Genomic DNA, 17,439 nt, shown 5'->3' on the forward strand with positions numbered 1-17,439 from the left:
TCGTCAACAGATGCAATAGTTTGGCAGACTTTTTGGTCGTAACCCGATTTGTACGTGTTTCAAGACGTTCGTGACCCGAGGTTCCACTGTATACCGTTAGTTTTTGGAGCCTGTCCTTGTGCGCACACCAACGTTGATAAACATGATCCAAATTGACTGTTCATCCAGAGTTTTGATACGACTTTATACGCATCAGCATGTTCAAATGTTCTGTTTTAAAGCGTTTACATGATTTTGTCTTGATGGCATTCATGAGACTAAAACCATGTTTACAATCAGCACTCAAAGCTTCAAACGTTGCACAGATATCTGCAAGGCAAGCCAGCATCGCAAATTCTTCTTCTTTGAGTAAATATTGATCTATATCGGCAAATGTCCAAAGCAGCCCGGTTTTGAGTTTTTCAGACATTTCGAATCGAAAATTGCGATTCTGCATCATCACTGCCTTTGACAGCTCATTCAGCTCAGATGACTGATGAAGGAAATGACTGTACCTTTCAACCAGCTTCGTGATTTCTATTTCTTCATTATCAAAGTCAGCTGTGTTGGAAATAACAATGTCTTTGAACAACCTCCAGTCTATCAATTAATTTTCTGGAAAGCAAGCCTCCTTGTGCAAAAAGATATGTTCAACAAACTGGACCATAGGTGCCACATTGACTTCCTTATCGCCATTCATAAAGGCTTTTGCCTCCTCACTCCAGTGCATGTTCTTGCCCAAGTACCGAACACACAACTTTAATATTCTCACCTTCACAAACTGAAATGCTTCAATTATTGTCAAGTTGCTTCGCTGTAATAATCTGCTCAATTCACCAACCACGTCGTTGAATATTATTAGTGCAGCTCAAATCTGCGGGTTGGCAAGCTGATTATTGCAATATTTGCTGATTGTATCATTACATTCTTCGACCTGCTTCTTATGGTATTCAATCAAAACAGGAATATTTCTCAAAAATGCTCTTAGTGCAAAATGCCTAGAAAGCCATCAATCTTTATTCAGTGGCTGAAAAAAAACAAATCATTGTCTAGAACTGCCGCCAGTTCTGTGAATTCTGCTTGCTTCACCGACAACCTCCTATACATCGTACACACTGTTCGCAGTAGTGTCTCAATGTCCTGCATTAACTGAACATGCTTACAGGCGTCATCAATGGCGAGGTCTTCCCAGTGAGCGACACAGTGTTGTTCAAACAAATGTGGAATCTCACGACAATTCTCCCTACCAAGTATGACTGACGCTCCATCAGACGTAAACATAACCATCTTTTGCATGTCTGCTGCGCTGTCTGAATAGAACTTTTTGATAGCTTCAACAATTGATCTGCTATCACACACTGTCAATTTCATGATCCCCGCAAATACTGTATCAAAACTGACATTACCATCACGATGAAATGTAGCGTACAAAATTAACATTTTCGTCACAGACATATCAGTGCTTTCGTCAGCAATGAGAGTATGGAACCAGGCATTGCGAGATATTGCTCATGATTTCCTGCTGGAGAATATTGTTTATGTATTCTACAAATTTGAACCATAATTCTTGTTATGCCAGCTGTTAGGAATGGTCACATATTTTGCCATATGTTCCATGCAACTCTTGCACCGCTAATATCGACATGGCCAGAAAGACATCATCAATCAAAGCTTTTACCCCATCAGCGGTCGCTGTTTTCTGCTGACACAGCTCCGTTTTCATTTGTCGATCTTTTGGAGTTTTGTTTAATAATCGACACAGACCTCCAGAATTCTGACAATTTAGCTTTGAAACTGCATCCATGTGACCTTTCTGACATAGGTGACGCTTCAAATAGACCATCTTCCAATTGTCCCATCATTTGCCTGTGCTAAATTCTCCAAGCGTGTGGCTTTCTTGGCACAATTGGCAGATGATGTTGTCACTGTTGTTTCGATAAATGAAGATTTCCCCAGGTTTTGTCATCAGCTTTTTTGCTGGTGTTGGCATTTCTGTCTCAACGAGTTTGCTATGCCGTTCTGGTTTAAATTTAGACGGACATTTATTCTTTACAAAATTATCCAGCATTCTCTAACTTGTTGATTTGCGCTTTGACATTTTTATGTCTGGAAAAAATCTATTGTTTAAGCGTACGTATAAGTTATACAGCTTTTGAACTTACATGGTACACACCCTACAAACAGTTACATACAGTACTGTGCAGAAGTTTTAGGCAGGTGTGAAAAAATGCTATAAACAAAGAATGCTTTCAGAAATATAAATAATGATTGTTTATCGTTATCAATTTACAAAATGCAAAGTGAGCGAACAAAAGAAAAATCTAAATCAAATCAATATTTGGTGTTACTACCTTTTGTCTTCAAACCAGCATCAATTCTTATAGGTACACTTGCACAAAGTCAGGGATTTTGTAGGATTATAGTCAGGTGTATGATCAACCAATTATACCAAACAGGTGCTAATGGTCATCAATGTCACACGTAGGCTGAAACACAGTCATTAACTGAAACAGAAACAGCTGTGTAGGAGGCTTAAAACTGGGTGAGGAACAGCCAGACTCTGCTGCCAAGGTGAGGTTGTGGAAGACAGTTTCATGTCATGGCAAGATTGAGCACAGCAACAAGGCACAAGGTAGTTATACTGCATCAGCAAGGTCTCTCCCAGACAAAGATTTCAAAGCAGACTGGGGTTTCAAGATGTGCTGTTCAATCTCTTTTGAAGAAGCCCAAAGAAACGGGCAACGTTGAGGATCGTAGACAGAGTGGTCAGCCAAGGAAACTTAGTGCAGCAGATGAAAGACACATCAAGCTTATTACCCTTTGAAATCGGAAGATGTCCAGCAGTGCCATCAGCTCAGAACTGGCAGAAACCAGTGGGACCCAGGTACACCCATCTACTGTCCGGAGAAGTCTGGCCAGAAGTGGTCTTCATGGAAGAGTTGCAGCCAAAAAGCCGTACCTCCGACGTGGAAACAAGGCCAAGCGACTCAAGTATGCACGAAAACATAGGAACTGGGGTGTAGAAAAATGGCAGCAGGTGCTCTGGACTGATGAGTCAAAATCTTAATACATAATTCGCCTGCCTACTCACTCACTCACGTCCGTCCGAAGCCAAATGCGCAGTCGTCTTCTGCGCAGCTGCCCGAAAAACCTTACGAGACTGACATCCAGCCCCAACATCGCGGCAGGCGACGGATTTACGGCGGCGAAAATTCAAAGAGAAAGGCCACTTCGACCGACATCCAACCCCAACATCGTGGCAGGCGGCGGATATATGGCCACAAAAATTCAAAAAGAAAGGCGACTTCGACTACAGCGCGAGGCCTAATTACGCATTCTGATTCAATTACGCATTCATTCAATACACCTATATCAGGTATGTGGTGCTTATACTTATTACTATTCCATATTGTACTGGAACATTCATCATTCAATATTATACTATAGGCCTGGAAAATTCATCAACTAACAGTACAAGTCTGTACAGTAATGAGTAAAGCGGACTACAATCATTACAAAACAACTTCTTCGTTACTTATCATTTGCTCTTCATACACTGCTGACACAAACTCGTGCCCGTTTCATCTTACGATGTCGAAATAGGCTCTTTGTCTAGTTTGAAATATTTTGCTGTAGCAGAAGGCAGTTTATTCGTCGAAGGGCTGGAGAGCGGTACAATAATGAGTGTCTGCAGGCAACAGTGAAGCATGGTGGAGGTTCCTTGAACGTTTGGGGCTGCATTTCTGCAAATGGAGTTGGAGATTTGGTCAGGATTAATGTTGTTCTCAATGCTGAGAAATACATGCAGATACTTATCAATCATGCAGTACCATCAGGGAGGCGTATGATTGGCTCCAAATTTATTCTGCAGCAGGACAATGACCCCAAACATACAGCCAAAGTCATTAAGAACTATCTTCAGTGTAAAGAAGAACAAGAAGTCCTGGAAGTGATGGTATGGCCCCCACAGAGCCCTGATCTCAACATCATCGAATGTGTCTGGGATTACATGAAGAGACAGAAGGATGTGAGGAAGCCTACATCCACAGAAGATCTGTGGTTAGTTCTCCAAGATGTTTGGAACAACCTACCAGCTGAGTTCCTTCAAAAACTATGTGCAAGTGTACCTAGAAGGATTGATGCTGTTTTGAAGGCAAAGGGTGGTCACACCAAATATTGATTTGATTTAGATTTCTCTTTTGTTCATTCACTGCATTTTGTTGATTGATGAAAGTAAATGATTAACACTTCCATTTTTGAAAGCATTTTTTGTTTACAGCATTTTTTCACACCTGCCTAAAACTTTTGCACAGTACTGTACACATGCGTGTCTTACTGAAATGTGATTAATATGCTACTTTTTGACATACGCAGTGTTACAGCTGTTAGCCCCTACACTGCCTGAGGTCATCCTGATGCGCACAGCCGGTGCAGCCTGCAGCCTGTCTTCCTGAGGCCTACTTGCTTTGGCCTATCCCGCAGTTTGTATATGGCAGAGGAAATGCACTAGCCCAAATGAGTGACAGATAAGAATGATCTGTTACACACTGAGTCACTGACAAGTAGGCTACACACAAATCGGCGGAATCGGGCATACAGTAGGGTCCAAATGTAGTTAAAATGACCCGGCATCGAATCTATATTGTGGTGAGTTTTTCACCTAATTAAACAAATCAGCATTGATAAAACATAATAAAATAACACACTAAAACTTAAAACCAAAAAAAGCAGCACATAAATTTTCTGAGTTGCACTTTGCAACCGCTGTGTGGCAATTTTTTGCCAATGGCCGCACAGCTTAGACAGAACCTTATGGGGATTCCTTATGGGTTCACTGTCCACCAGAACTGATGTAGTTAAAAAAATGCAATCCGTGACAAATTACTAATTACTCCTCTCAAAATGTAATGTGAGTATTTTACTCATTACTTTCCAGAAAAAATGATTAAATTGCAAATATGATTTTAATTCTAGATAAAAGAAAACTTTGAGGAACAGTTATACATCATCAGAGAGTATATTCCAGTTACCATAAGATGACATACTTCATCTTTCCTGCAAAAGCCTTTCCCAATGTGTTAAAATACAGACTCTAGACAATAAATGAACCTTAGATTCAGAAGCTGCAATCTAGATTAATTACCGACCATGAACTGGTAGATTAATTTCTTTTTCTTGCATGGATGTTCCAGGAATCACTGAAATTTGCTGACCCTATTTGCATCTGTTTTGTAGACTTGAAAAGGGTTGTAGAAGGCACTGCAGGAGTATGAGGTAGGGCCAGTTGTAAGTTTTGTTCAGATCCTGTACTTGAAAAGAGAGCAGTGTCCACATACAGTACTTAAACTAAATCTGCCAATGGTGTGTCTGCTCTCCTCTTTTGCTCATAATATTTTTGGGTATCCAAGGCTTGAATAGTATCCAGTTTTTGTTATATGAAAGTCATATATCTATTGTTTGTAAAGAATGTTGTCTAACTCTCTAATGCACAAGGAGTGGTTTTCTTGATGGTATTAAGCACCCAGGATGACCATTGATTTGATAAAGTGGTTGGTTTAACTCCAAGCAATACTGTACTGACTGATTAATAATAATAATAATAATTCTTTGCATTTATATAGCGCTTTTCTCACTACTCAAAGCGCTCAGCAATTGCAGGTTAAGGACCTTGCTGAAGGGCCCAACAGAGCAGAGTCCCTTTTGGCTTTTACGGGATTCGAACCGGCAACCTTCCGATTGCCAGTGCATATCCCTAGCTTCAGAGCCACCACTCCGATTGGGTTGGTAAAGCAGGTTGAAATCGTCAGATGAGCCAGGAGCTATAGTTACTTATCAAAAGAAGAAGATTGTAACTACTTGGAGAAGAAACAGGGTTCTTCCAAAGTGATAAAGAGCTCACTCATCGTGATAGGATGAGAAGTTCGACAATCAATGGGAACCTTGGATCAGAGCTGCTTCTGCTCTGGAGTGAAAGGGACAAGATAAGGTCCTTTAGATATTTCTTGGTCTTAGGCATTTTAATGTAGGTTTACTAAGTACAGCCAACTAGGAGGACAGACCAGGACTAAGTAGAGGAATCATCTCTCTCAGATGGTGACAACTGATTGGGGAGAAATTGAGGCAATTGTTGGAGAAATAAGGTGTGGTCTGTTCTTTTCAGGCACTCACCAGCACAACTGTGATTAGGACAAAATAAAGTAAAATGTACATGAGACTATATAACTTACTGTAGACTCATAGATTTGTATTTTAATATGACATATCTTACAAAGTTCTTTGTCATAATGATCTCTCTGAATGATATTAAATAAAGATGAATTGGTGGGAAACTACCAACTTACACAACTAATCACCTCCTCTTCGTGTCAGGCTGAATGTTAAACAGTACATTCTGAATGTGCTTTCACAAATCTTTTTTCCCCATAAGTCCTGTTCTAATTTCTTACATTGCCAATTCACCTTAAAATAGAATTAAAACTTTAAATTATACATATATCCATTTCTGACATGAAATTAATGAGACTGAAACATCCAAGGAGCTGTAGCCAATGTACTGTCAGACCTCAACTAATGATGGTTTTCAGAGTTGCTTCAAGGGGCAGAAAACCCATGTAATTACTTTTTCAATAAAATTCTGTTTATTATTAGCCTCATTAATTTCATAGCAGACCTTGTTCTATATGTATACTAGCATACTGTATATGAAGCAAGACATTCTTATTATACATTATTGTATCTGTGTTCAGTTGTGTTTATGTTACATGTGTTTTCAGGAGTAAATAAACACTCAGTTCCCGGAGTGACCTACTGTAAGACTTGTGCAGTAGTGTATATTTTAGTATTAGTAGCAGTATTATTACTATTTGTTTAAATTAAAAGGGTGTCAAGTTTGAATAGGGTATTGTTTGATTAGGTTAAAGCTTTGGTTAATATTAATGAAAAAGTCTATTCTGAGACACTTAATGTGATTATCTAAAGTGTGTTTGCTCTTTCCATTTAGCATTTGCCTTGGTTTTATCAAAGATTCTTCTGATATATCTATGTTATCAACTGCTTATCAAGAAACAAAATTATGTCAATTACTTTTATTTGTACTACCGTATATATTGGTAACATTCAAAGAGAGGTGAAATGCTTATCCATCAATGACAGAGATCATATAGCCAAAGCTTTCCTGCTGCTGTTAGCATAATTCGTGTTCCCTCCAAGTGATCACTTCAAGCTGTCCAGATTATAAATCATGTAGATGAGAAAAGTTAATATTTTCAAGTAAAATCAAAAATATTATTGACTAAATTAGCTACATTTCATTATGTATTGTTTTAAGTAAAATGCATTTTTTAAAATGAAAAGCTTAAGCATTTCACAGTGAAAAAAATCAGTAATAAACTTGTGGGAATATAGATTGCTAAGAGTGGATCAGGCAAGGGTTTGATTCCCATTGGGAATCCACTGTTGGCATAGGTCGAATCCAGAGACGAGCACCCACGTCTCTTTTGTTTATAATGGCGTGATAATATCTTAAATTTCTCATTTGTATTCTGACAGAAATTAGGTTTCACTTTAAAAACATACCATCAGATGACACACTTTTCAAACAGTGTTCAAAACATGACTGCCACACTTATTGTGACTATTAACACTAATTATTTTACTTTTCTTATATATACTGTATATATATATATTTATATTTATTTATTTGGTGTTTATTGCAAATCCTTCCATTCATTTTCAGAACACTTTTTCACTATGTGGTTTCTGATATCTGAATATAATAATAATAATAATGATAATAATAATAATAATAATAATAATAATGATGTTACATTTATCTGGTCTATCCCAGTAGCAATAAATGGCTTGCCCATGTATGATTTGTAAAATAAATTACTCTAGATAAATGTATTTGGTAAATAATTGCAATGAAAATGCAAAAGATAACATCCAATAAAATATTTTACAGTAAGGTGTACAACCTTGTACTATAAAGTTTAGGTTGAAATCCATTAGTTTCAGATAGACTCACATGCTCCTTTTGTGTTTACTTTTTTATGAAGGCATGTTACAATAACTTGCAATAAAACCATAGAGTGCTTTAAAACCAACAGCCTTTTCCTAAAAGGTCCTGGGAGCACTTTTAGTACGTACAGTGAGATAGCTTATGATTCGAACTGAAGCCATTCACCCACTAAGACGATAAATCTGCCCTATTAATATTATACAGTGAAGTAATACTTTGGAGATTTCACGTCTGGTCTCCATCTCCGCTTTGTTGAAACATTTTAATGAGACCTTGAAGAATAAAGCATTTAAATTCATTTTAGAGATTTTTTAAGGAACCTTTTCCCTTCTTGCAGATTACATGAGGGAGCTGAGCAGTTTGTAAGATGCTCTGTTTGAAATAGCTCCCATAGGCCGTCATTAACCCCTGAACTCTAGATTCCCTCATATCCTGCGCTATGTTTTCCTGACAGAACAGCCCTCATGAGTATTAGATGAATTTTAAGTTGCATGTTAAGGGGGTTCGTTATGGTGAAGGGTAAAGCATATTTTTAGCACTGCTGATTTAGCTCACGACTATCTTTGACTGCAAAATAAATTATTTTCAATGAGAACCACTCCCTGCAGTTTGATTATGAATTTTTCATTTCAAAACAGCAGATTCCAATTTTTGTATAACATTTCTTTCACAACTTCATCTAAAGTGAAGTACAGATGTATTGACAGTATTTTATATAATATATTTAATGGTAAACTAGTATTTCTGGATTTCTAGTCATTTCATTTTATCTTTTGCTGTGGGGTTCACTTTTAAATGGAATTCTCATCATTGAGCTTAAAAGGGGAAACATTCTAGTGACCCTAGGATGGGGGGTATACATGGGTAACCCTCTACCATTGAATTGATGAAATCTTAATCTTTCTAAGGCAGTGAGCATTGTATATGTCCTGAAAAGAAGGCAGCTCAGTGCTGCTAATATTCTTTGCCACCTTCAACACACTTTGTGGGACTGGATACGAACAGGTGCCATACCAAGATGTTATGTAGCCAATGAGGATGGCCACCAATGTTTACCTGTAGAAGTCTTGAGAACAAAAGGGGAAATGCAAGCTTTCCTCAAAAGTCTGAGGAAGTAGATGCTGGTTAACCATTTTTTACAAGAGTTGAAATGTGGTGTGTCCAGTTCAGTTTATCAGAGAGTGTCACTTCAAGAAATTTAAAGTTACTCACCCTATCAACAGCATCTGCTCTCATGTAGATGTCAGAGCTATTTGCCTTCTGCTTTCTGAAGTCAACCAGGTCCTTTGTTTTTTTTTGGTTTTGCTGACATTAAGTGGGAGATTATTGTCCTGGCTGCAGTAAGTCAGCAAGAAGACCTTTTCTCTGTAAGCTGTCTCAGCATTGTTAGTGATCAAGATGGTAGTGTCTTCAGGAAATGTGCTGATGGAGTTGGAGCTATGTCTGGCCACACAGTCAGAGGTGAACAAGGGGTACAGAACGGTACCCAGCACACTAATCTATGGAGTACTATCTGAATTAAGGATCAGTGTGGAGGTTGTAATGCTGCCAAACAGAAATGGTGGCACTTAGTCCTACATTGGGAGTTTGATGGTCAGCTTTTACATTACAATAGTGTTAAATGATGATCTATAATCTATAAACAGGACTCTGGCATAACGGCTTTTATTATTCAGATGTGTCGGGGTAGTATTCATGAAATGTGAGGGATATACAGTACCATCCACTGTGATTCAGAAGATAGATACAGTAAGTATACTATTTTGTTAGTTTGAACCCCATCACTCACTGGCTGCTTCCTTATTTGATTTAACATCATTACATTGATTGTTGTAATCAAATGTCCTGCAAAGCTTGTGTTATGTGGGAGATCTACTATGCTTGGTGTGGTTTTGATGGTGTGTGATACTGTAGTAATCAGTGTTTAAAGAAGGCAAATCCACATCTTTGTTTCATTGCAGAGTTTTCTAGAAGCTCTGGCCTTGCTTGTCATTTACTTACCATTTATCTTGCATTATGTTTTTCTTTCTCCTTCTATTTTTGTAATGATTTTTGTATATGGTATTTGTGGGTTCCGTGAAGCTAGTAATCATGAGAACTGACTCTGGTTTTATGAGCCTGGATGTATAAAGGAGCATCATGTGAGTTGCTTCATAGAGTGTTTGTTCATTCTATCCTGGTGAGGTTTTGAGTCAATGATTGTAAGACTAATACCACATGGTGCGTGGTTCTCTGTGTCACTACTAACTCACAAATAAGGTGCACAACTTTATTTTTTCATTTCAGATGACTCCTGACAAATGAGTGATTCATGAATGGTGGCATTATATTATAGTAATAATAATAATAGCAGCTCACTACTCAAAATGCGAAGCACCAGGTCTCGAACCGGCAATCTTTTGGTTATAAGGCTGCAGTTCTTACCTCTGCACCATCCAGGAATATGTATTAGCTTTCTGTCGATTGACATTTGAGTTTAGGTTTGTAACTCATTGACAACAACATGTAAATTGAATGATTTTTTTTTTTTTACTTTGGTTATATTCTTGAATAAAAGTGCACATGTTTATTTGATATTTGGACTAAAGTCTTCACACATTATATACTTCACGTCATTATTAGTATTAGGTGGAAAAAGTTTCTGCTTTAGATATGTGTTCAGCATTTCTTGCCTCACATTTCCTTTAATCCTACACATACCCAGATCTTTGTAGACATGGAACACACATGAAATGCATGTATTCCAAATAACGATATACTGTATTATTTACCCTATTCAACTCCAGGCACCTCACATGCAGATAAGGAGCCTTGGCTTGAGCTGGGTGAACTTTGTGCCCTAGTTGAGCTCCGTCAAGGAGGGGGATGGGACAGCAGGCTGCTTGCTGCTTGTGCTGATCAACACATTTACAAAACAAAAGACGCTGATGGGAGAGGTACAAAGGAATTGAAGGTGGGCCGGGATTTTGTAGGCTTCAGGGATTCTAGTGTTAACTACCAGTTGACTGCTCAGGCTCATCTGATATACATATTGAATATGGTAATTGTGCTCCTAAATTCATACCAATTTAATTGCTGAATACATGTTAATTTTAATTTGTTCTTTTATTGCTTTCGTTTTAGAAATTGGGGAGCCGGGAAGTTTTAGTTGGATTGTTGTTCCTGGTTTTTCCATTTATTCCTGCAAGCAACCTCTTCTTCAGAGTGGGGTTTGTCGTCGCAGAAAGAGTCCTCTATATGCCAAGGTAATTTTGGTTTGAGTAACATTGTGCATTAAAAAGCTGCATTTCCTTCTTGATACATATCACTGGTTTCAGCTTTATAAATGTCAAATGCTGTAACACTTACCTCTTTTGCTTGCACTTTACCCCTGCCACTTCTATGCATAGATGTTTCAGAGTGATGCCAAAATTATGGTGTTTTCACCTGATGGCTTGAGCACAGAAAATTAGAGGGAGCTTGACCAGAGCTGTTTACTCAAGCAACATGTAAGGTAGCTTATTGAAAAGGTTTTGCTGAACTCTTGTTTAATGTTTTCACTCTTTCTGTCTGCCTCTTGGGATATGATCTTAGTTAACGACTTTGATATGCTTTTCTGTGTTTTGATACAATACATTTTAAATTGATTATTCAATTTGGCCGTAATAATACCACATTTATGTTCTAATACATGTAATTTTATGTGTATATCTAGAAATTCAGTTACTATTCTAAAGTGTGAACTATTTAGGCTGAAGCAGTATGAATTCATTCCAAGACTGATTAACTTGGACATGTTTACTTATTCTTCAGTCATGCATGCATTTTTATTTATATGGCTGCGGTTTACAATGCTATCATTTCATGCTTGTTTAGCCCTTTGTGGATGTGACAGTGCCAGTGTTTATTTGTATATTATCCACATGCAAAAAATAAGTCATATTTAGTATGGAAGGTGTAATCATTTTTAAGTGAGGGTAGATCCACATATTGTATATATAAATATTAATTAAAGAGTGTGGGAGTCTTCAGCTGTTTGAAAGTACAACTAAGAAGAAAATGACTCTTGAAAATTGATGGACAAATAAACAGAAGTACTGGCCTACTCCATTTACTGCATATTTTACTTCTTCTGACCAAAAGCACTCTAGTCGTTCTGTTTGTGTTCTTTTCTTTCCTAACACTAGAATTACCAGAGCCTACGAAAAAACTCGTAGATCCGGCCCACCTTAAATCACTTCTTAAAACCGTTCTCACCTCTCCGCCAGCGTCTTTTGTCATCTAAATGTACTGATAAAGACAAGCTGCCAGCAGCCGGCTATTCCATCCCCCCAACGACTTAGAACGTAAACGAGCTTTTCCCAGCTCATGCCTTGATTGATTATCTGGGAGTGAAGTGGAGTTTTAGAGTAGAAATAATAGATTGTTATTTGGAACACACGCATTTCATATGTGTTGCATTTCTACAGTAATCTGTGTAAACACATTGTTAAAACAGAAACGTTTTATATATTCTAGTAGCAAATGACAAAATGTAGGCATAAACTATATAATGTATGAAGCCTGAAGTCCAAATATCAAAGAAACACTTTCACAAAAGGTACAAAAAAAAAAAAGCCACCGCCAAAAAAAGCCACCTTAGTGTGTGATATTGACACGCATTAGCTATCACTGCTTCCGTGGCGCAACAGTATCAGTCGCTGACTGGGAATCCGAAGGTCTTGAGTTCGATCCTGCACAACTCCCTTTTGAGAAGTGTTCTTATTTTCACTATTTTAGAATAAAAAGATACATTTGATTTCAGTCTGTAACAGCCAGTGTAATTTATGATATTTGTAAAGGTTAGCTTTATTTTTTTTTTTAATTCACTTTTCACTGTCTCAGTCGCATTCAGGATCCTTCCCTACCGCCCCCCACCTGACACTGCTGTTTTCACATAAAGACGCGCTATAGCTCTGCAGTGTATCACGATACATACGACCGCGTGTTTTTTTCCCCCAATATTGCCAGTCCCCACGTGTTGCTGTATGCTGTTTCTTTTGTACTCCAGGACATGCAGAGGAAAGCATAGTAAAGAGCAGTAACTTCAGCGCTATATGCAATCATCAGACACTCCCCGTCTGATGCTGTTTTCACATAAAGACGCGCTAAAGCTCTGCAGTGTACTTGTGACTGCATTGTCGCACCAATGCTTGCGAACTGAAGTGTCTGCATGCACTTTTCGTGGCATTATACATGTATTTTTTGAGCATGCCCATGTAGCTCAAACAAAGGAACATACTGTATGTTGATGTAAAAGTATAACAAAACAAGTGCACTTTTATTCAAGACTATAACCGAAGAAAAAAGAAAGCAAGTTACAGTAGGCGGTTGATATGACAGCTTGCGTGGTGGAATGCTAAGAACTGCTGATTTCCATTCTGTGCTATATAACTGTTAACATTTGAATCTGATGATTGCATATAGCGCTGTCTTATTCAGTGTGCGCAAGAACATGCAGGTGGCCAGTTGCTAAATGCTACAACGCACATTTTAAAAAAAGAAAGAGACAAATATACAGTATGTGACTTTTTGAAGAAATCATTTTATGAACAATGAACTCTAAGTGAGGAATTTTTTTGGCCCCTATGGCATCATTAAGTTTCCATCCAGTTTTTTGCGACGTTTTGTTATCGACAAACAGAATATACGTAAAAAAAATGTGCGAAATTTGCTGTCTCCAGCCTGTTTCCATCAAACTGGCTTTTTATCGATAAAATGGTGTGCGTGATGACGTCATCCCCCCCCAAAACGAACTGTCGCATAACTTTTGTTGTATCGCGAAAAAAATCTGCCCTTGAGCCGTTTCCATACATAATTTTGTGTATGTCGCAAATTATCTACCTTTTGTTTTCCACGTTACACCCCCTCCACTAAACAAAGAAATGGAGAGATTATTCAGACAGTTTTTTGAAATTTGCCAGCTTACTGTTATTTCAGTTTCACAAATAATTGGAATTGTACATAATATCCGAAGACGACAGCAGAATGAAGCAGTTGCTTGTCTGAATAGCCCTAGAGCTCGAAGAAAGTACCAGTGCGACGAAACCCACGGGTATGGGAGAGACGACGGAATAAGACCTTCTGGGAGGAGGTGGTGGAGAGACACTTAACAGAAAATCTCTGGCTGCAACATTTTATAATGACACGGCCGACGTTTGAGATGTTGTGTGGATTCATCAGTCCTGATGTTGCGCCCATCACAGGTTGCCACCGACCACCGGTTCCAACCCAAAAGCGGATTGCCATCGCCCTTTACAAGCTGGCAACCTGTGCCGAGTATAGAGTAGTTGGAGAAACTTTCGTGGTTAGTAAAACTACCGTCCATCGATGTGTATATGCTGTGTGCACCGCTATTAAAGAAAAATTAATGCGGCGTTATATCAGACTTCCGACTGTAGCGGAGGCCAATGAAATTGCATACCGCAATTCCTTGGTGCATCTTGTGCCACAGATTTACGGTGCGCTGGATGGCACGCATGTGCCTATTCTTCCCCCGACGGAAGGCTACCGCGATTACATTAATCGCAAAGGGTGGCCATCTATTGTTCTCCAGGCCCTTGTTGATGACAGGTGCATGATACGAGACATTTGCGTTGGCACTCCTGGAAGTGCCCATGATGCAGCTGTGTTTGCAGCATCGGATCTGTAAAGGTGAGCCTACCTTTCAACATCCCTTCACAGTGCGATAACAACTGAATTAACCTGCTTCCCTTAAGGTTTTTAATTAAAACTGAAATTTGAATTAATACAAAATAACGACGTTTAATCAAAAAAAAAAACTCTCTTCATCAGACCATGCGAGCCGCTCCGCCATTCTCGTTTTGATTGCACGTGATGAAAATGTGACACATTTATTTGCGTTAAAGCCCTTTTTTCCGACAAAAAGTGTTTCCAATGTAGTTTTTGCGACATCTGAAGTATCGACATGGAATTTATGCGCTAAAGTTAAACGGAAAAATATTATGTCGACACGTACAACATTTTATCGATAATTAGCATTTCCATCAGCTATATCGGTAAAAAATTTGAAGCGCTAAATATTTTTTCGCAAAAACTCCTTGGATGGAAACCTGGCTATTCTGGCTATCTGGTGATCCCTCAGTGCATGCCCTGCATGTAGTTCATAAAGCAGCGTGCAGTGCAATACTTTCACTATGCATAATCAGAATTTTCTAAGTGCATGTTGTCCACCTTCAAGGAAGCAGTCATACTACAACTACTAAACAGTATTTTTTACCTCTCACATGATTCACATTTTTTGCCTGGTGCCATTCTGATAGCAGAATCATGAACATCAACTTCAATTTGATTGAAAACTGCATACCTTTTGGCAAGACTCCCACTCCTGTCAAGACTGACTATCACCATCCCATTTGGACAGTGTTGACTGGACTTACATTTGCCCGAGCACCCAAAGCTTAACATATAGGCATGTTTAATTTTTCCTAGTTTTATGGAATTTCTTTGATAGTGACATGACATGTTTACATAACCAATAAAACTTAAAAGTTAGTTAGTTTATGTTGAGAAGGGCTAACATTACACTGACTGTAACTTTCCCTTTAATATGTTTAGATTCAAAATGGGAACAATAACTTTTTCATACCTGAAGACTGCATGTTACATTTCAAATCAAAGAAATTAAAGTTCATGCCATTTTTATCTCTTCATTATTGTACAGTATTACCACAAGTCACAATAAAATCTGACCAAATTCAACTTGAAACTATGCAGTAAAGCTGGTGAGACAGAGAGAACATACCTTTTCACTGATCATTACAAAAAGTATGGCAAATCCAAAACCATATGTCTTGTCTCCTTCAATTTTTTTTAAAGTTACAGTTGTGTCACATTATGTGGTTCTGTGGCAGAATCTCCACTTTTGAACTGAAATATTTTAATTATGTTTTTAATAGGCATTGTTACCCATTAATTGTTACGATGTTTGGCTGTAAAGCACAGAATTGCTTGTTCAGTGTCATCCAGTGAACTGGTTTTTCACCAAAAGAGGGTCATTATGGAAATAATCGTACCACTGTAATATTACATTTCTTTCAATTAAAGCATCATAAGGATAAACCATTATATGCACATAAAGTGATTAGATAAGAACCAATACAGAATATTACATTTAGAATTTGCTTTTAACATCCTGGTCTGTTAAATTGTACATTCTACAGATCATATTTCATTCATTCCATTAAGGGCTGACACTTAAGAAGTCTAAGTAACTCTTCTCATTTGTTAATAATTGGATTATAACCAACTCAGAGTGAGCTAGATAATCCTGTCCCTTATGTAAAGCAGTAATGTTTGCCATATGGTAAATCAATTTAGACTCTGATAAAAGCTTCAGTTTTATTGTACTAACAGTACAGAACCCGCTGCCTTTGTGCTGGTTGTGTGAAATGCACAGTCAATATATACTTGAAACAAGGGCCTCAGTTTTCTAGTACTAGGCCGTGTGGTCTAGTGGATAAGAACAAGTTTGCTTTGAAGGTTCAATCCCCACTATTGACCCCTTGTGTGATACTCAGTAATTTACTCTGGCTGCCAATGTTCCACAGTAGCTGTAGAAACATAGAAACAATTATATCATGCAGTTGCTTGGGATAAAAGTACCAAGTACATACATAAAGTTTATTTATAGCTGACATTGCATATAGGATACATTGTGCTCCTTTCATGCATAGTTTTATGGAAAGTGTGACCGTTATCAGTATGGAGTAGAGAAAAAATGGCTACACGTAACTAGAATCACATATCAAATGTGTTACAATTGATATCAGTACAGTCAAAAACCCAATAATTTGACAATAATAGTTTATCTTAATTGGATTGAGTGTATATTTCTGTCTTCATTGGGAGGACAAAACAACTTCATGGATGAAAGTTTACATACTAAAGAGGAGAATCTTACATAAGGGAAGCACAGATAAAGATAACCAGTTTAACTGTACAATCCGGAAATATTTTTCTTCCTTTAAATTACCTTGAAACTACATTTGTAAGTCAGCCTACGGGTACTTCATGTATGATATTCAGCTCATCCATCAACACATTAAACCCATCAAGTGTTTATAGTTTAAACACATTAAGGCATATTTGACCTTCACCTAGTCTTCAACAAACAATAATACTAGATACAATTAAACTTGTTCAGTGGATTACACAGACAGATTCTTCTTTGACATTATGCCACATTCAGTTCCTGGAATAGTTTGTTTGAGCGACCTTATAAATCTGTGCAAATCTTGGTTATATATTTTTACATACAGATTATGCCATTTTTCAGTATGAATGCTTCTGAGTAAATAAATCTATATACACCCAACCATTCATATACAGTATACTTGACCTCTTTGTTGATCAACTGACTCTGTTACTTAAACTGAACATCAACCATGAGACGTGAACTC

General features: G+C 37.9%; 1 protein-coding gene across 1 annotated transcript in view; it reads left to right on the forward strand.

Annotated features, from left to right (window-relative positions):
• Positions 1-17,439, forward strand: part of tmtc1 (transmembrane O-mannosyltransferase targeting cadherins 1) — a 607,165-nt gene that overhangs the window by 333,523 nt on the left and 256,203 nt on the right. Inside the window, exon 9 of the mRNA XM_051929219.1 lies at positions 11,123-11,244. Within this exon, the coding sequence (XP_051785179.1) occupies positions 11,123-11,244 (122 nt within the window). The remainder of the gene's footprint in view (positions 1-11,122; positions 11,245-17,439) is intronic.

Source organism: Erpetoichthys calabaricus, chromosome 1, assembly GCF_900747795.2.
Source record: "Erpetoichthys calabaricus chromosome 1, fErpCal1.3, whole genome shotgun sequence".
Lineage (NCBI taxonomy): Eukaryota > Metazoa > Chordata > Cladistia > Polypteriformes > Polypteridae > Erpetoichthys > Erpetoichthys calabaricus.